An 18,100-nucleotide genomic window follows, 5' to 3' on the forward strand; every position below is an offset into this window, starting at 1 on the left:
AGACTACTTCGTTCTTTGAAAACATAAACCAATTTATTTCATTCAAATTATTCAAATTACCATGGCAGCAGTCAAGCGATTCTTCTCTTCCCCCGCTTTGCAGTGGCGGGGGCCAGCAATGACACTCATAAGTTCGGATACAAGAGTAAGAGAACATACTCTTTGTTGGCAGTTGTATAGAGAACTAAATCATTACAGTCCTCGCCTGGTATCATCAACACTCCCTACCGGTGACACCACTCAATCCCCGAGCAGCGCAGATCACTCTCCCCTCGCGTGCTTATGATACAGTCCCCTCACCGGCCAGTTTGCCATCGCCGGCACAGACTTCCCTCTCAGTCGTGACCCCTCCAGCTGTGACCCTCCAAGTGCTGGAGGAAGCGCACTCGGTGGGGATCCCTGCAGTTTGGTTACAACCTGGTACCTTTAACGATCAAGTGTTGGAATACGCTCACAGCCACTTTGAGGCAGTGATTGCGGGAGATGGGGGACAGGGCGGCGAGGGATGGTGTGTGTTAGTTGATGGTGATGAGGGATTAGAGGCAGCCGGAGTCCAATGGACCAGCCAGCGATTGTAATTTCAATATGTGGAATATGGAATATATGGGATATATGGGATATATTGTTATCTGAGAATGTCATGTAGGGGGGTTTAAATAGTGTGAGACAAAGAGAAGTGACTTGTAAGGAACACTAATCCTGACACGGATATCCAACCTCTCGCTTTTTCTCTCTCTTTTTTGAGAGACACTTTTCTTTTTTTTTTCTCCGATTTTGATCTTTTGATCGATCTTTTTTTTTTTGTCTTACTCTCTTACTTCCTTCCAAAATGCCCGACATGCACGCTATCTTCAACTCTGCTTCACAACCTAAACTTGATCTCTCCAATGCACCCTCTCAGCTATTCCAAGTCCCAGCCTCCACGGCTTCCACCTCGCTCTATTCTCTCTCACTCAGTCGCAAGCGACCCCGTCGTAACACAGAGAAACTTTCGTCGCATTTTGAGTGCAATTTCACTGGGTCCCCGATGATCCACCCTAGCTACCGCTCAGTAAGCGTAACCGGAGCCAACGATTTCCACGCCTCGGCCGAGCTTGATTACCGTCCAAACCGATACCGCGAATCCTTCCTCCCGCCCTCCTTCGATTCCTACGACGATTCAACAGACCTAGCAGACTACAACGGCAGTCGCAAGCGTAGCCGCCGCGACTCTGACATCATATCCGCAAGCCCCGATGGCCCCAACACCCCAACACCCACAGGCTGGGGCCAGACCGTGATCAAAGCCGTGAGCAAAGTCCTCGATATGTGCTGGGCTGGCGCATTCCGAGGATTCTATGCTGGAGGAGGACAGGGCTACGACATGTCATCCAGCCCAGCAACAACCCTTGAATCCAGCTGGCTGCCCTCAACAAGCCCATCCACTGAGAAAGATATGTACAGCCCGGACACATACTGCTCGACACCCGTACCCGGCCAATATCCAGATGACGAGGTCGACCGAAGCTGGGTTGTGGTACCCGAGAGCTCAGATCCATTCGTGGGTAGCAGCGAGCTTGCTAGTCCGTCACTCCGCACACGACGCACTTTCCAGGCATCTAGTCCTCGTCGCAAATCTGCCGTGATGCCCCGGCTTGCTAAACGAGTCTCTTACGCTTCTACCGGACCCCACTCGCCTACTAAGGGACAGGGGGACTGCCATCCCCTCGGTTGAGGGATACTCCTGTGTCTGCTGATATACAGCGACAGGCTGCTAAGATGCGCCGCAAGGAACGAGAAGAAGATGCCAGTATCCAGCGACTGAATAAGCAACTGCAGGCTATGATCCGAGAAGGGAAGGAGGCGTTGGGGACGACGGTGGTGGTAGACGATGTGGACATGTATGATGACTCTGATTAGGCTCGTCTTTGCCTCTCGGAGCATTTTGTTCCATCTTGAACGGCTGTATTTGATTTCATCGCGCGTAACGACCTGATACCCCCCAAGGGCGCTCTTTAACTGGGTGGTCCGGACCGGAAAAGCCGGTTTTGATTTGACTACGATTAACGATTTCAATGTTTTGCTTTCTTTGCGTGCGCTCCTTGCAGCTTCGTCTGCCTGTCTCATTACATAGCAGGGTTTTCCTGCGGGTTTCTGTGTCCAAACTTCAAAATTGCCTGTGTTCTACACACTGTTTATTATTGAATCAATGAAAACATTTGACATTGTTTGGCAGAATAAATAACAACAACTCAACAACCTAGCATAACCAATTGCGCATCCCCAATCTTGGCTGGCTAGTCCAACTAATTTCATGAAAATCCGTGAGCCAATCTGTTCGATTGATAGAAAATAAAACATGAGCAATTGTCCTGCGTATCGCTTACTCGGAAGCAGCACCAGACCCCTGTTGCTCCTGCTCAGCAGCAAGACCAGGACCAGAGTGAGGACCAGCACCAGACGCAGGGTTGGGGGGACCCGAAGTAGAACCGTCGCTCATGTCAGTGGGGGAGCTGGCACCGGGCTTGGACAAAGCACCTCCAGAAAGGAAATTGGTAACCTTGCCCAAAGCACCACCCTCAAGAAGAACACCAGTCAGTGTGGAGCCCTGGATGGGGGCTTGTCGGGCCTCAATCTCCTTGGCATCACGGCGCATCTAGATGAAAGTTAGCCTGGTGGCGTGTCTCTGTCTTGGTGGGTAGCACGTACTGGGATAAGGCCGAGGCCATGTTCGGAGTTGCCCTTAAGGCCACCGAGACCATTCGGGCCCATTAATCCGTCGAGCAGGCCACCAGAGCTCTGGCTCTCCTTGGGAGCAGCGGACTCATCGCGCTTGTGGCTCTTGGAGACGGGCTATGATGATTATTAACACTTGCATAAATCATCTGGTCTGAGAAGAACTTACACTGCCGCTGGTCAAAGACTGCAGGATACCGAAGACGCCCTTGGAATGGCCCGCATCGCGGTTCTCGAGGTGCTTGGCAGGAGTTTCGGTCTGCTGGTGAGAGAGTTTATCATGGTTCTGTGTGGTGTCAGACTTCGTCCTCTGATTCTAGTGGCTGTTCCAATGGCTAGGACTGTTTTTCGTACCTTTCCGAGAAGCTCTCCGACGATAGGAAGGCTGCTGAGGCTGCTTTCGAGGTCACGCTGCCAGTTTTTGCCGCCATTCTGGCCGGCATTTTGACCGTGGTTTTGACCGTGGTTTTGACCAGCATTCTGGCCAGCGTTCTGACCAGCGTTCTGACCAGCGTTCTGGCCAGCGTTCTGGCCATAGTTTTGACCTTCATTTTGACCAGCGTTTTGGCCATTGTTTTGACCGAAGTTGTGGCGCTTGTTCATACCATTCTCACCACCACTGTGTGTGTGCTAGACCACGTTAATATCCCGACCCTAGAATGACTGTTGTTTGAGATATATACCGTTCCAAACAGCTTTCCGACGAGTGGCAAACCGGTGATACCATCTCTCCCGACATCTCGGCGCTGACTCCCCTTGCTCTATTCGGAGGCTTCGGTTAGTACTCCTATAGTTGTATTCAAAACCACGGCCCAAACTTACGCCGCCAAGTAACTCTCCAATGACCGGAACCTCGTCGATGAGGCCGCGGTGCTGAAGCTGAGCCTCGTTGCGCTTCGTCTCCTGCTTCTGTTGGTTCGTTAGTGTTGATCTTTTTCCCTTCTGGTACCTCGGCTCCTAATCAAACTAAAAATCACATACCCCTGCAAGCATAGGTCCAATGATGGGAATTTCCTCAATGAGGTTCTTGTGCTCAACTGAACCCTGCTCCTGGGCACGACCATTCAGCTGAGCAACGGGAGCCGCCAAGCTGACGGCTGCAAAAAGCGTAAGGGCGTATGTGGTTTTAACCATTGTTTCGGCTATATAGACCTTTATCGCAAGTATCTAACTAAAGGAAAGGAAGTATCGGCGAGCGACGAAGCGGGATGAGGTAGACTAAAAAAAAAACAAGAAGGGGTATTAATGAGCGTCTGCAAGAATGCGAGTCACCAGGAGGGATTCTAGACGTTCTTTAATCTTTTCAGAACGGATCGTCTTGGTGACATTCTGCCATAACTGGGATATGAGGGGGCGTCGTCGCGTCCTGCTCCTCGACTCCCCGTGCCGCGCGATATTAACACCCTTCACAGCCAATCTGGTTGCTTCTTTCGCTCCTCTGACAGGGTGGCTAAATTCTTTTCTCCTTCTACCGGAATGCACCAATGCTTGATCTCGACAAATTTCCCCGTCGATCATGGTTTCACCTCCCTGCTATGCAAGGGATAATCGTTCATCGTGGGAGATAATGTAGGGTCTAGGACTTGCACCCATGATCCTTCTGCCCTGGGTCTTTAATCCCGCAGGCTTTTTTTCCCGGGAAATTGGTGGTTGGCAATACACCCTGCTCAAGGGTTTGTTTGCTTCTTCCTGAAAGACATCGTCCATCATGGGGTTCTCTTGGGGTTTAATGTATTTGTTTACTGTCCCTCATAGTGGTCGCTCTGAGCGCAAATAAAAATGCAACTCCCACCTAAAGTCTTGGTCAGTACCTGCAGACGACAATATCCATGCATACACTTATTTGTTGGTAGCTGTCCGTCTTAGGGTTACAGCTAGCCCTGAATCTGCCTTTCTCGTGTATCCTTTTTCTGAAAGACTTAATACACAAGGCGGCCAATTGGCCTAGTGGTAAGGCATCCGTTTCCGGTGCGGGAGATCGTAGGTTCGAATCCTGCATTGGTCGTTATCTTTTTGCTTTTTGTTACTCTACGACAAATATATATATACATAACTACAGTTTTTTTGTCGGCTGGGCTTGTTATTATTCCGTTTTTTCCCTTGTCTGGGTGGGACCTCTTTCTTGCTCATCATATATATATATGCATGTTGGATGGTTGGATGTATCTATCTATCTGTTATATACTAAAAGCAGCTTGTTCTACTCCGTATTTTGTATACAGCCATAGATAGAGGTGCGTTAAATCCAGACTAATTTGATGGTGTGCTTGCTCTCTGCCTAACTAGCTCCCATACATGTACTCCATATGTGTTGTATGTCTGTCATCTCTCTCTCTATATATATAATAGGTGGTGACTGACTTACTTGGCTTGCAAGCCCTAACTAGCCACCTGTAACTCTACCCCCTTCCCCACCCCCTCGCCATCAATCAAGTCAGTCAGTTGGGTAACATAGGAACAATCGATCCATGCAGTGACAAACCGCAAAAATGAATCCCTCATGTCTACATGACAAAAGCAAAAAGTTAACGACCAATGCAGGATTCGAACCTACGATCTCCCGCACCGGAAACGGATGCCTTACCACTAGGCCAATTGGCCAACCACAATGAGTTGGGATGAAAGATGTCAGTGGACGGCGTATATAAAGCATACATCTCATTTCCAGATTGAGAGTATGCGCTGATTAAGTGCACAGGTGGTTTGCACTGTTCTAGGCTTGTTCGGTACATTAACAAAAACAAGACAATCATGTTTCTCTCCTGAGATTGGTATATACTGTAATACTAAAGAATTCAAGGGGGAAAGGAGGCAAATAAATCCGTATATATGCACGGAAATGTCTTCATGTTTGAGATATATACTTCCTGGGATGTGTAAGTCTTTAGCTCCAACCTTTTTTTACTCGTTTCTTTTTCTTTCATATTTCATGTATTTGACATGCCCAGCATCCACAACGAAAGTAATAAAAGAGGGCCAGCCACTGGATTTACTGGAATAATGGGAAGCGCGAACTATATCTCGGGTGGTCGATACCAAGGGCATTTATTACCCACCCACCGTACTTCTATGGAATAGAAAAAAAAAGACATAAACTTAATATATTTATATTTCGGGTACCAGACCCAAATTCTATAATTCAATCCATATAAGCCACACATTTCTCGATATAAGCCCCATCAGGCCTGCCGTACGGGTGATCTATCAAATCTCGCCGAACCCCGCGACGAATGAATCTCCCAATGGGAAGTGACCTGAATACCCCCAGGAGCAAGATAACCCATCTTTGCCATGAAAGGCTGCGTAAGACTGACTAGAGGCATCTCTGGTTCCTCCATCCCTCTACCCGAAAGAACCGTCGTCTTCCAATACCTCGCAAACGTCGGATCATATATAGATGTATGTGCTGGAGAGGGAAGCGCCGATATCCTGAAAATCCTTTGAATGGCTGGCTCCAGAGTTGGGAGACAGGCAACGATTATTTCCAGAAGAGGGACGACACATGAAAGTATTGACTTCCTGGCAGAGCCATAGGTTGGGTCTTTGGGGTCGAGGTCGAACTCGATTTTCATGCGGATAGCAATGATGGCAACGATGCTGGGTCATTTGTTAGTCATTAGGTGTAATTTATATTCGTTGCACACGATCACAGATTACTCACCCCAGCCCTAGCGCCTGGATACACGCCAGTGAAGTCTTTCTAGTCTTTGACAAGGGCATGCGCCATATCAAGGGGATAGGAAGAGTGACAATAAAGAAGCTGAGAATTGTCTCACTCGCATTGACGCCGGTATGCAACATCTTGCGATCACCGCAATGACCTGGAGTGTCGGCAAGCCATATTCTTTTCGGTGGAGTACAGAAAAACGCAGTTGCAAAGAAGCCTGCAACCCAGAGAGCTGAACATAAACCCACAAGGATATATGATAGCAAGGTAATAGTGCGTTGACCGAATGTTTGCACATAATAGCTGAGAACTGACAGCTGGATCAAGGCGATTACCGTGACCCAAAGAAGATCACCCGCATATGTAAGCTGATGGTAGGGTTAGCCTGAGAAACATAAATCGACCTAATTCAGATAGATGCCACTCATTGTGACCTACCTGGTTGAATTGGACAAGAACCTCAGACCCCCCAACCTGGGTTACTTCGGTGGAATGCAGCCCCATTCCACACAGCACGACCATGACGATTTCCACCACATAGCGACCGACCATAAAGAGCTATACACTTGTCGTCAGCCTCGTCGGGATATTGTGGGGAACCGACGGCGCCACATATTGAGAAGAAGCAATGAAATAGATAAACCTACCGTGGTAACTATAATCAACAAATCATTCAATTGCAGTGAATTCCACTGCAATCGTCGTGACCATAACCGCAGACCGACGGAAACAAAAACAATAGCCAAAAGGACCGACTGAACAGCGATATCTATCTTTCCCAAGGTATTATGACCAAGGGTGTGAACGAGTGTGTCTGAGGGAGGCGCCATGAGGGAGAAGTTGACGCCAGAGAACTTCCTGGGAAGGAAGGACGTTTTTTTTTTTAATTTTCTTGGACAACATCCGCAAAATATGTACTCCGTACACTCGGACATGAAAATATTGGGGCCCAAGTAGCGCACGAGGGCGGGGGCAATTATCTCGAGACCAATGCCCATTACAGCATTTACGCACTACAACGAGTAAGATCGCCTGATTCCGAGCAAGGGCCTCGTGTAGAGTCGATCTCTGTCACACTGATAAAACGTGGCACAATTTGTAGGATCTTGATCTTGATTATGGCCGTTGCGGATTCCTTTTCCTAGGATATTTTTTTTTTCTATATTTTGAATTTCGCTGTATCTGCATGTGATGCTAAATAGTTAGTTATTCAACTAGTGTACGGGTACATGGGCACTATTTGCAAGGATTTAACATTGCAGGTCTCGACACTGACGTTCCCAATTTATCTCTAACATACGCGTTTCATGTTTGGATAAAACATCCACACATGTGCATCATTCTCGGCCCCCACTCGATCCGTGCGATACGAGCGAGTCATCGCTATTTAGATGACTCGCTCGTTAGTAATAAATTCAAATTGGATAATTAATACCTCTACTCGGCATATTGAATAGATTGAAATTTAGAGTATCCAACTAGAGTCTGCTAGTGCCCGCTGCGGCATATGTTATTTCTTGTCTACTGGATCCTTCGGCTTATAGTCATTAAGGAGCGCCATTGAACGAATATCCACTCACAAGAACGCCTTGCTGCTGAGGCCTATTTGGGCCTTCCAGAGAAAAAAGTGGGATTTTAGGAACTAGAGACTAACCAGCACGCATCACGAACAAGAATAGTGACATTAGGTTGGGCGACGCACGGTCGATATTGTGACGCCATTGCCGTCGACGGTGAAGTGGGAGGCTTGAAATGGCGTCAAAGGTGACAATTTCTAGCCTCCCATTTATTGTCTCATCGCTCCCTCATGTACCTTATGTATATTAAAGATCCATTAAAGATCCAAAACAAACTTTAGGTTAAACCTTGTGCAGACTTCAAAGTTCAGAGTAACCGTTGGAAACATCCCTGTAGGGAATTTTATATGGAGATATGTCAAGTTTCAAATTATACGAAAATAGAATCGTTATGAGCTTAGTGAATTGATCGAGATAACTATACTGCGTCCTCATAGATTATATACAGGGTTTACTGGAACAACAGTGTTGCTTCTTACATATCATTTGGACGTCTGAAGGCCCCGAATCATGCCAGTAAACATATCACTGGGCCCAGTGTTGTTGTATTGGTGTCCCCCACTGGTATTCAAACGTTGATATTCTGGTACCCATCTCCGAAGTTGTTGAAAGAATACGCTGCCTAGTTTTCCTTTTCCGGCAACGACACAGGCATCTCCATAAACGAGCGCAAATCTCTATGGAGCTTTCCGACTTCCGTGACACTGCTTATGACTGAAATTTGTGTGGTATTCGACATTTCAATCGCATTCGTCAGAATTTTCTTCATTAGATCTTCCAATCGGGCTCCTCGTGCAACTTTCCGGTACTGTGCCGCTGGATTTGGACTTCCAACCACGGCTGAGAAGATCTCATTTACCCGGGAAGCATTGTGCTCGCAAATTTCCAAGAAGGAAATGGTGAATGGGGGGAGCTCTTCTTCCACCGTCATCACCGTAGTTGTATCGAGATATTGCTTGCAATTTTCGAAGTATGCCAGGAGGGATGGGATGCGTTTGACTGTTTCGCGAAAAATAGCGGGGGCGTTTCCGATATCTGCATGGCCACTCATGCTCTCTGCCTTTTTGAGATCGTTGATAGTGCGACCCAAGCTGACGCTGAGTACAAGGTGGACGAATGACATGATGGAAGCTTCTTAGGTAATTTGTAGTGCAAAGACTCGAGATTGGAGGATGGGATATACACAAGGAGTACTCTGTAGAGCCTGTTTTATAGAAGGCACTAAGTATTCGGATGAAATGGGGTTTGCCTTAATACCTGCCGCTCAGCTCGGACGAGACTTACGCCCCGTGCTATTTTTGTAAACCATGAACTTTTCCTTTCGTAAACATCCGAAGTGTCGACCAATCGACCGGAAAAACAAATATGCAAGTATGACATGTCTATTGAACTGTGCTTACACAAATTCCGAAGTTCCCCTGGTTCAGCCGAGCTATTGGCTAGTCTAAAATAAGTATTTTAGACTAGAAGAGCCTCACTCGAGCTGAGTTTCAGGAGTGGATACACGTATCTTACTCCATTCTTCTTTTTCTTTCTTCTTCCTGTCTTCCGTCCACTTGCATAGTAACTTCATCTAGACTGTTTGACTTGTATTTTATATTGCGGAGGTTGGAACCTGGATTGCGACTGATAATCATTACGAAAGGATGACCATCAGGTTCTGTATCACAATCGAACTCAACCGAGAAAACAATCCGATGGAAATAAGCCTACATATAAAGCGAGGGGGAAAAATCAAGAAGTGATCGATAAGTTACATGCATATGGGTACCCTTCTAGATACTGTCAACACCTATATTATATTATTATATGTATGAATGAATTGTCCACAGGTATGGATAATTACATCTCTAAGATTCGCACGTAATACACCGTCTGTCCACCGGCGAATGGAAGGGATTGAGTCTGAGTCTGACCATTTTTAAAAGCAGCAGGACAAACAGAGAAGCACCCCCCAACCTGTCGGTACATATATGTGCATATGTACGCTTTGAAAGCCTAGCCCCTCAATCGCGGAGCAGCCAAAGGCGAATCAATATCCCCCCACTCACCACCTTCGCTCTCATCCCCATCATCATAGTCTAATTCAAAACTGTCTTCCTCAAAAGATGAACTGACATGCACAGCCGGCGACGAGATAGGACTGAGCGCCACACGTGGTCGCGACTTAAAGACACTCGCATACTCGGCATCTTCCTCAAAGAGCTGATCCTGTGGCGTCGAGGCACGTGAGATCTCATCCCTCGAACGGGTTGAGTGCGCGGAGGTCTTCCGCGGCGTCACGAACTGGTTGACCGGGAATGACGGGCGGGGTCTGCGGCGTGGGCGTGGCGCTTCGTGGGCCACCGGTGGAAGGAGGGACATTGATCTGCGCGTGCGCTCGACTAAGGTGTGGGTGCGTTTGATTGGTTCTGGGGCTGGTTCGTCGCCTGATGAGGGGAGGTCTGGGGGGAGGCGGACGATTGGGGGAGAGGGTTGAGTGTACTCTGGTTCTGAATATGGCTTGGGCTTGGGCTCAGACTCTTGATGGAGCTCTTGGATATCCAATTCTTTTGGATGACCTGCGGAGTGGTGATCTTCAGCCACAGTTGATGGTGAGCTGACAATCTCCGAGGAGCTTCTGAAATGTAGTTTGCTGCTCGTTTTAACCTCCGGCGTGAAAACTGAAGGCTTGACGCGAGATTTGCCGTTAATACGGGATAGGGCCTCATTTACAGAGGATAGAATGTATTTCTCCGGGCCTTTCAACGTCCGCCCGCGATCCCCGGGTTGGCGAACAGACTTGGATATACTAGCAACTGTGAGAGACTGGTGATCCCGGAATAACACACGTGGTTCTTTAGGCGAGGCTGTGCTCATTTCGTTGGGGCCCCTTTCCTTTGAGAGGGACTTGTTGTATTCATGCCACTTGCGTAGTCGACTTCGTTGGAGAAGAACCCGAGCCTCCAAATCAAGGACCAGGTCCTGCTTCAACCCACCACTGAGACTGTCTACATTCGAGTCCCTTGCTCGCATCCATGCAGCAGAAAAAGGGAGTTCCAGAAAGGCATCAGTGCTGCTTTGTGATCCACCTTTGAGCAGTGCAGTGGCCCATTCTTCGCTGCCCAGCCAGTTTGTTTGTAACTCACGCACCAAGCTCTCCGGCTCGCCCTGCATATAATCCAAGAAGCCACTTGATCCTTGATTCGCACGTTCGGTCAGCTCGACCTTTTTATCGTCTAGCAGCCGTGAGAACCGATCATACGCCTCTCTAACTCGGGCATGGCGTTCTCCCGCAGAACCGAGAGATACTTGGTGCGCAAGAATGAGCGGGAGGAGATTCTGATAGTCGGTTAGGGTCATTGCTGTCGTAGTCGAGAGTTTCATGGCGGGATTCAAAAGCATCTCGTCCGCGGACACCACCACAACTTTACGGAGAACGGCGGCGGAGAAGCCAGCGAGCAACTCCTCGAATTTATCGCCCTTACAATCATCCAGCATGGTTTTGCGAAGAATAATCTCCCTTCCCAGATCGCCATTCTTCTTCAATTCGCCCAGACATCGAAACAAGGCCGCGCGGAGATTAACAGACTGTAGAGGCTCTAACGGGGGAAGAAGGGCCGGAGTTTCTGCAGGGGATGTCAGTAAAGCCCAGAAACTTCGAAGCTAGTAATTGAGTGACTGTACATTTTGGGCGGTCTCCGGATCCCAAATGGCGTAGAGGTGGTACAGGGCCCATTCTATCAGTCGGGTTCGGTGTCGTTGATTCTGTGACGTCGGGGTCAAGGCGCGGAGGGATATACCGGGCCAATCCTCATGCTGATCCAGATGTAACAGCTTCAAGTTGCGAATAAACACATCTAAATGTGAGGAACCCGGCCAGTCCAGGGGTTTCGGCCGAACAGGCCTTGTCGCCGCCATCCTGTGTCCAAGGGGGCTTTAGTAAACAGGCGGCGGAGAGTAAACATAGATAACGAAAGTTTGCACTGTTTGCAGCTTATATCAGTCCCGCGCTGGTTACATGTAGTTTGTTTTTTTTTTGCTCCCTAATTACCCTCTTTGGTTGTGTTCCTTCCGTTCTCTCGGTCGTTCTCTCGGTCGTTCTCTCCCTCCAAAGGCATCAGATATGGCCTCCGACAACTCTACATGGACCCCCGAGACTGGTAGGCTTCAAACTCCTCTTCTTAGACCCCGCAAAGCTGATATCTGCAGTGCTCTCTACCCTCCCTTACCGTCCAGAGGAGAACCCCACGTCACCTATCCCCTTCTTCCACTTGATCGAGCGCCTTAAGACTACCAAGCGCGCGGGCTGGTGCCGCTTCGGCATCGAAAATGGCGAGTCAATCTCTGACCATATGTACCGCATGTCGATCATGACGATGATGGCCCCGCCGTCCGTGGCAGAGAAGATCAACATCCCGCGCTGCATAAAGATGGCCCTGATCCATGACATGGCTGAGGCGCTTGTCGGCGATATCACTCCAGTCGACCCCGTCACTAAGCCCGAGAAGGCTCGTCGCGAGGCCTCCGTTATGGATTACCTTACCACTACCCTCCTCGCCAAGATCCCCGGAGGCGTCGTTTCGGGCAAGGAAATCAAGGAAATCTTTGAGGAATACGAGGCGAACACGACTGACGAGGCCATATTCGTGCATGATATCGACAAGCTGGAGCTGCTGTTGCAGATGGTTGAGTATGAGCGTTCGAGTGGTGTTGATCTCACCGAGTTCACCCACGTCATGGGAAAAATTCAGTTGGAACCGATGAAAGAATGGGCTGAGAAGGTCATTCAGGGGAGACCGAAGAAGGCATAGATATGCATGCGCTTTGCGCGTAATTGCAGGGAATGGGTGATGGGTCATGCATGCACTGAGACCCATTGCGTTTTTGGCGTTTGTTTCTTCATTTTCATCTTTGCATTTTTCCCACGGGTACTTTATATACCATAGAGGACGAGTTACGAGAACACATGATTTCAAACCAAAGCTATAGACGTTGTATAACCTTCATTTTCACTATACTTGATATCTGGTAACTAAGTGTCGCTCAGCCTCGGCAACTTCAAGTTCTCGGCTTTTCTGACTTTATTTAAAATGAGAATGAGGAACGGTCAGCTAGTACTCGAGAATAAGACCATCAAAGTTGTGGATGGATCTTGGAAGCGCCTTCGCAGATATGCACGATATCGTGGAGTAGGACAATACCCCCTTCCTGATTTATAACAGGTCACCGATGACCTGAGCAGCGGGACCGCCCAGGACTTCTTCAACCGTCTCACTTATTAGCGAACTTTCATATCTGTTCTCTATTAGAATCATATATATACAATTACCCTGGAGCTTCATATCCAAGACACAGACCCAATTAATCAAGAGGCTCATTCTCCATCTCCCGCGCCAACATCTCAGCCTCGGCCCTCATATCCTCTTCACCACGAGGCTTGCGTGCATCATTATCCACAACCGGGAACCTAGACCTCCTTCCCGAATTCACATCCCCAACATCAGTCGACTGATTACCCTCTTCCGTAGGAACAGCATTCTTAAACACCCTCCCCAAATCCCCCTCATCCCCATCAAGCAAGTCATAAACCGCATCCGTGCCACCGGCATGATCCAGATCCGCCGCCTTGCGCGGAATGATATGCGCATGGACATGAGGCACGCTCTGGCCGGCGTGCACGCCGTCCTGAATGGCGATGTTCAAGCTCGCGGCACCGTATACGCGCTCGACCATGCGGCCCACACGCCGCACCGTTAGGAAGAGGTCGCTTGTTTCGGCCGGGGTGAGGTCTGTGACGCGTGGGACGACGCGACGTGGGGAGACTAGGACATGGCCCGGGAGGATTGGTTTCAGGTTTACCAAGGCGAAGGTTAGGGGGGTTGTGTGGAAGACCTGAAGTTCGGAAGTAAGTTGTTAGCTATGTTGGTGTGCTAGGGTTAGTCGTGTTAATGGCTGTGCTTGTGTTTATGGCTGGTTCTGCACTATAATGACCACTGGTTGGTGTTGGTTGAGGAGACTGGGGGTTTTTTTGGATTATAAGAGATTTACCTGTGGTGTGACAATGAAGGAGCCAAAGTAGATTGGCGTTGTGGCGCCTTTAAGAGCTGACATTTCGTTGTTGGATATGGGATATTCGGGTGAGTTTGAAGGTTGTCCTGGTAGTTTTCCGGTGATGTCGGGCGATAAGCGCTTATCAGATGGATATTAACCTTGATCATCTCCCGAGGTCCTCCACCTGTGGACTATGTACATACTAACTAGGTGCTTGCGGACATATCGAGGCTACCTAGGTAGTATTTACGAACTACGTTCTTTATTTTAAGCATGAATATATCGAGAAAGCACAGGAGAATGGGTATCATTGACATTGGCCATAAACAATATCCTGAACTATATTACAAAAAATACCGGGTAGCTAAAAAAATGCGACTCATCGCTGCTCGCAAGGGTAACCAAAAAAGGGGAAATATGGAGAATACATACAAACGGGCAATTATCATCAGTGTGAGATTGGCGTGAAAGGTTCAAGAGGGTGTTGATATCAAGACTCCTCTTTCTCTGGCTCGTTCTTGGTTTCAGGGGCAACGGAAGGCTCTTGTAACACCTCAGTCTCTTCCTCGGGCTTTTCAGCAGGAGTTGCCTCTTCGTAGGAAGTTGTATTTTCATCGCCTTCCGTAGCATGCTCCTTGATGGGTGATTCTGAGTCTGTAGCTGACTCCTCGGAGGAGGGTTCCTTAGTCTCCTCAGTCTGCTCAACTTGCTCAATCTTTTCCTGGTCTTCAGGAGTTTCGGGTAGTTGCTCATGAGGTTCTTGCGGTAGCTGTTCCTGGGATTCCTCAACTGGCTCCTCGGAGGGGTTTCCTACATCGGAAGGTGGCTCATCCGCGACAGTAGGTTCCTCTCTAGTCCGTATTTCCAAAACGGAAACAGGCCGCGGTTCGGGCGATTCTCCCAGGGGCTCACGCAATGGCGATGGCGTAATCTCTTCCAAATCCTCCGCATCCTCCGCGATAGGTGTAACGCGCGATCCCGTTGAAGGACTGTGTTTGTGGCGACGGGTGGTCGCGCTAGTGACGAGCGCCGGGTCCTGACTCTCCGCAGCGGTACCGAATGTATTTTCACCTTCCTTGCGTAGAATAGTGAAGCGGTTGCTGCTGTTGACAGGTTTTTCCTTGGGTGCTTTTCCCTCGGCTTCCTCCTTCCTTTTCTTGGCTGCTGCGACTTCGTCGGGTCCTCCAGCCCTAAGAGGGATCGTGTAGTCCGCGACAAGGTTGTAGTGAACGCAAACGGTTTTGAAAAAGACGTACAGACCGCCATTCCTTTCTACCTTCGAAAACACATTAGGGTGCCGAAACCATGCGTGTGCGAAGAAGCGGTAGAGGCGGCGGAAGATATCTTCCAAAGGTTTCCTGATTTTGTCATGACTTGGCAATACAAGTCGTTTGTCGAAAGTTTCCGAGGCGAGAATGTTCATGGCCCAATCCAGAGTATGGCAGCAGTAGTCAATAGCGCAGCAATATTTGGCTCTATCGTGCCCCGCGCCCGCGCAAATATACTGCCAATCGTTGACTCGCATCTCGGGACAAGTTTGTGACGAGCATGGCGGGCTCTCAGAAAAAAAGCCCTCGACCAGGCGATTAACTTCTAGAGTGAAGAAGCGGCACAGTTCGTATTTCCAACCAATTTCCTCGAACCCATTCGGGGGTTTGGTCAGCTCATTCGCAACCTCGCTGGCAGGTTTTCTCGGCTCTTTAGCAACTTTGATCTCTGAGGGTTCTGTCGGCTCTTCAGCAATCTCGCTTGTCTGGTCCACCGTGTCGAATTCGTTGGGGTTCTGCTTATTGTACTCCTCTAAAAGCACATTGTACTCCTCCATAAGCACATCGTACTTCGGGTCCGCCTTGTCAGATGATTTGCGCTTCCGCTCATTGTACTCCATCATAAGCACGTCGTACTTCTCCATAAGCAGATCGTACTTCTCCATAAGTTCAGTGTACCGGGGCGCAAGCTTATGGTACTGGGCTTTGAGGTGTTCCTGGAGCTGAAATGGGGAGTTTATCTGAATCTGTCAGTAATGTCTAAAATATGTAGCGGGGAGCAACTAACCTGCTCTAGGGGAATCGCCGGCAGGCCCATGTTGGCAGATTTGGTCCCTGGCCGGATTCTGCGCGTCGAGCCATCGTTTTCTCCTATCGCACCACCAAGCAGATCTGCATCATTGCCAAAAGATTCGCCAACCGATGGTGACTGAGGCCCAATCTGAACTTCAGTAAATGGAGGAGGACTGGGAAGCCGCGGGGAGCTTGACGGAGAGACTCCCGCAGCAGTCATGACGGTAACGTAACGAGGGCGCTGGTTGAAACGAGAAAACCGAGAAAACCGAGAAACAAGTAAAAGAGTGAATAGCCCCTAAACGCCTTGTTAAACCGTGTTAATGAAAGCAAAGGTCGAGTGTTGGGAGCAAGCATCGACGCTGAAGATAACAACCATCAACATAACAACGGCTGACCGCCCGAGCCCTGTGCCCTAAAGTCTATTTCGGGAAACAACGTCATCCGCGGCATCTACGAGCTTTCTGTTTCTTCGGATTCTGTGTTCTTCTCTAATATTTACACAACATTCAAATAACAGGACAGTATGTCTGCCAATTTTGAAGATGAGGATGCTCCTCCGGAGCTTATCGATGTGTCTGCAATGCCAGCAGACCAAACATCGGTAGATGAAGAACCAACTGCGCGAGTGCCCATAACGCTGGTTACTGGTATGATTAAATAGAGGGCATATTGAGCTATGTCATAATATGAGACTGATACACTGATTAGGGTACCTGGGAGCGGGGAAAACGACCCTGTTGAACTATATCCTGACAGAAAAACACGGCAAGAAAATTGCCGTGATCATGAACGGTTCGTCTATTACACCTGACTGTGTGATATGATACACATTGCTAATAGAATTGCAGAATTTGGTGACTGTAAGGTGTCCAACTAAATGGACCAAAAACTTACATTCTAACATTATATCACAAAGCAATGGACATTGAAAAACCAATGACAGTAAATCAAGGCGGCCAAGAAGTGACCGAATGGATGGAAGTCGGGAATGGCTGCATCTGCTGCTCCGTGAAAGACTCAGGCGTGATGGCCATTGAGTCATTAATGGAACGCCGCGGCACCTTCGACTATATCCTTCTAGAGACAACCGGTCTAGCCGACCCAGGCAACATCGCCCCGATCTTCTGGATGGACGAAGGGCTCGGTAGCTCTATCTACCTAGACGGAATTGTCACGCTTGTCGACGCAAAGAACATCACGCGATTGCTGGACGAACCGGCCCCTGAAGAGAAGGCCGAGTCGCATGACGTGAACCACGACCACGGTTCTGGCCCTGTTCTATCTATGGCGCATATGCAGATCTCGCATGCAGATGTGGTGATCCTCAACAAAACGGATCTGGTTACGGAGCAAGAGCTGGAGGCTGTGCGAGATCGTGTTGCCTCTATCAACAGTGTGGCTAAAATTCATGTGACGGATCATAGTCGGACGCCGCAGATTGAGGGTGTCGTGCTGGATTTGCATGCTTACGATCACTTGGCGGATTTGGACTTTAGTAAGAAGGGACATAGCCATATGGATCCGGTATGTTTATATTATCTTCTGTTTTCTGCTTGTTCCAAACAAAGACGGACATGCTCTCGTGATTCTAACTATTACCAGGCAATCTCTACCACCGCCATCGTTACTCCTCCAATTCCGGCAGATAAGGTCAGCTGCGTGGATGCCTGGCTGCGCTCTGTTTTGTGGGATACAACATTCCCTGCGCCTACGAAATCGGTCTCATCCGAGCCACACCCCGTGGACTTCGAGGTTCATCGGTTAAAGGGCATACTGATCCTGAATAACGGGACATGCAGGATCATTCAAGCCGTGCGGGATGTATTCGAGATTCGAGATGCGGAGCCCATAGACATCGAGGATAAGTCTAAACCACTCCAGTGCAAGATTGTGCTGATTGGACGAGGACTAGGGTCAAGTGTAGAACCTTGGCAGGAGAGCTTTGAATCTTGTTTGGTTACCAAATGAGAAGAATTAATTCATTGTCTATGATCAAGCATAAAGAAGTCATTTCTCCTTGAAAGGAGACACCAGGGCCTATTTAC

The 18,100-nt window shown here is 48.7% G+C and overlaps 10 protein-coding genes across 10 annotated transcripts; 4 read left to right on the forward strand and 6 right to left on the reverse strand.

Moving 5' to 3' along the window:
- Positions 1 to 30: 30 nt before the first annotated feature.
- Positions 31 to 578, forward strand: N7487_012099 (CoA-binding protein; the record flags this gene model as incomplete). The annotated part of the gene is made up of 2 exons (XM_056879829.1): positions 31 to 145; positions 199 to 578. Coding segments are annotated over 2 exons (495 nt in total), but the record flags the coding sequence as incomplete, so codon positions are not given.
- A 251-nt stretch (positions 579 to 829) lies between these two features.
- Positions 830 to 1,899, forward strand: N7487_012100 (uncharacterized protein; the record flags this gene model as incomplete). Its single annotated transcript, XM_056879830.1, has 2 exons — positions 830 to 1,621; positions 1,750 to 1,899. The coding sequence occupies 2 exons, from the start codon at positions 830 to 832 to the stop codon at positions 1,897 to 1,899; spliced, it is 942 nt and encodes a 313-aa protein (XP_056725149.1).
- A 469-nt stretch (positions 1,900 to 2,368) lies between these two features.
- N7487_012101 (uncharacterized protein) lies at positions 2,369 to 3,849 on the reverse strand (the record flags this gene model as incomplete). The annotated part of the gene is made up of 7 exons (XM_056879831.1): positions 2,369 to 2,635; positions 2,689 to 2,832; positions 2,885 to 3,001; positions 3,070 to 3,345; positions 3,399 to 3,476; positions 3,538 to 3,624; positions 3,697 to 3,849. Coding segments are annotated over 7 exons (1,122 nt in total), but the record flags the coding sequence as incomplete, so codon positions are not given.
- A 2,045-nt stretch (positions 3,850 to 5,894) lies between these two features.
- On the reverse strand, positions 5,895 to 7,212 carry N7487_012102 (uncharacterized protein; the record flags this gene model as incomplete). The annotated part of the gene is made up of 4 exons (XM_056879832.1): positions 5,895 to 6,312; positions 6,377 to 6,750; positions 6,821 to 6,940; positions 7,030 to 7,212. The coding sequence occupies 4 exons, from the start codon at positions 7,210 to 7,212 to the stop codon at positions 5,895 to 5,897; spliced, it is 1,095 nt and encodes a 364-aa protein (XP_056725151.1).
- Positions 7,213 to 8,581: 1,369 nt separating this feature from the next.
- N7487_012103 (uncharacterized protein) lies at positions 8,582 to 9,082 on the reverse strand (the record flags this gene model as incomplete). The annotated part of the gene is made up of 1 exon (XM_056879833.1): positions 8,582 to 9,082. One exon carries the CDS (start codon positions 9,080 to 9,082, stop codon positions 8,582 to 8,584), a length of 501 nt encoding a protein of 166 aa, XP_056725152.1.
- Positions 9,083 to 9,957: 875 nt separating this feature from the next.
- On the reverse strand, positions 9,958 to 11,859 carry N7487_012104 (uncharacterized protein; the record flags this gene model as incomplete). Its single annotated transcript, XM_056879834.1, has 2 exons — positions 9,958 to 11,604; positions 11,626 to 11,859. The coding sequence occupies 2 exons, from the start codon at positions 11,857 to 11,859 to the stop codon at positions 9,958 to 9,960; spliced, it is 1,881 nt and encodes a 626-aa protein (XP_056725153.1).
- Positions 11,860 to 12,064: 205 nt separating this feature from the next.
- On the forward strand, positions 12,065 to 12,752 carry N7487_012105 (HD domain-containing protein; the record flags this gene model as incomplete). Its single annotated transcript, XM_056879835.1, has 2 exons — positions 12,065 to 12,101; positions 12,151 to 12,752. 2 exons carry the CDS (start codon positions 12,065 to 12,067, stop codon positions 12,750 to 12,752), a joined length of 639 nt encoding a protein of 212 aa, XP_056725154.1.
- A 550-nt stretch (positions 12,753 to 13,302) lies between these two features.
- N7487_012106 (HIT family protein) lies at positions 13,303 to 14,052 on the reverse strand (the record flags this gene model as incomplete). Its single annotated transcript, XM_056879836.1, has 2 exons — positions 13,303 to 13,833; positions 13,990 to 14,052. The coding sequence occupies 2 exons, from the start codon at positions 14,050 to 14,052 to the stop codon at positions 13,303 to 13,305; spliced, it is 594 nt and encodes a 197-aa protein (XP_056725155.1).
- A 430-nt stretch (positions 14,053 to 14,482) lies between these two features.
- On the reverse strand, positions 14,483 to 16,272 carry N7487_012107 (Mob1 family protein; the record flags this gene model as incomplete). The annotated part of the gene is made up of 2 exons (XM_056879837.1): positions 14,483 to 16,000; positions 16,048 to 16,272. The coding sequence occupies 2 exons, from the start codon at positions 16,270 to 16,272 to the stop codon at positions 14,483 to 14,485; spliced, it is 1,743 nt and encodes a 580-aa protein (XP_056725156.1).
- Positions 16,273 to 16,578: 306 nt separating this feature from the next.
- Positions 16,579 to 18,023, forward strand: N7487_012108 (CobW family GTP-binding protein; the record flags this gene model as incomplete). The annotated part of the gene is made up of 5 exons (XM_056879838.1): positions 16,579 to 16,702; positions 16,764 to 16,847; positions 16,904 to 16,915; positions 16,972 to 17,579; positions 17,658 to 18,023. The coding sequence occupies 5 exons, from the start codon at positions 16,579 to 16,581 to the stop codon at positions 18,021 to 18,023; spliced, it is 1,194 nt and encodes a 397-aa protein (XP_056725157.1).
- Positions 18,024 to 18,100: the final 77 nt, after the last annotated feature.

The sequence above is a fragment of the Penicillium crustosum genome (assembly GCF_028827405.1).
Source record: "Penicillium crustosum strain IBT 35664 chromosome Unknown utg000005l_segment0_segment0, whole genome shotgun sequence".
Lineage (NCBI taxonomy): Eukaryota > Fungi > Ascomycota > Eurotiomycetes > Eurotiales > Aspergillaceae > Penicillium > Penicillium crustosum.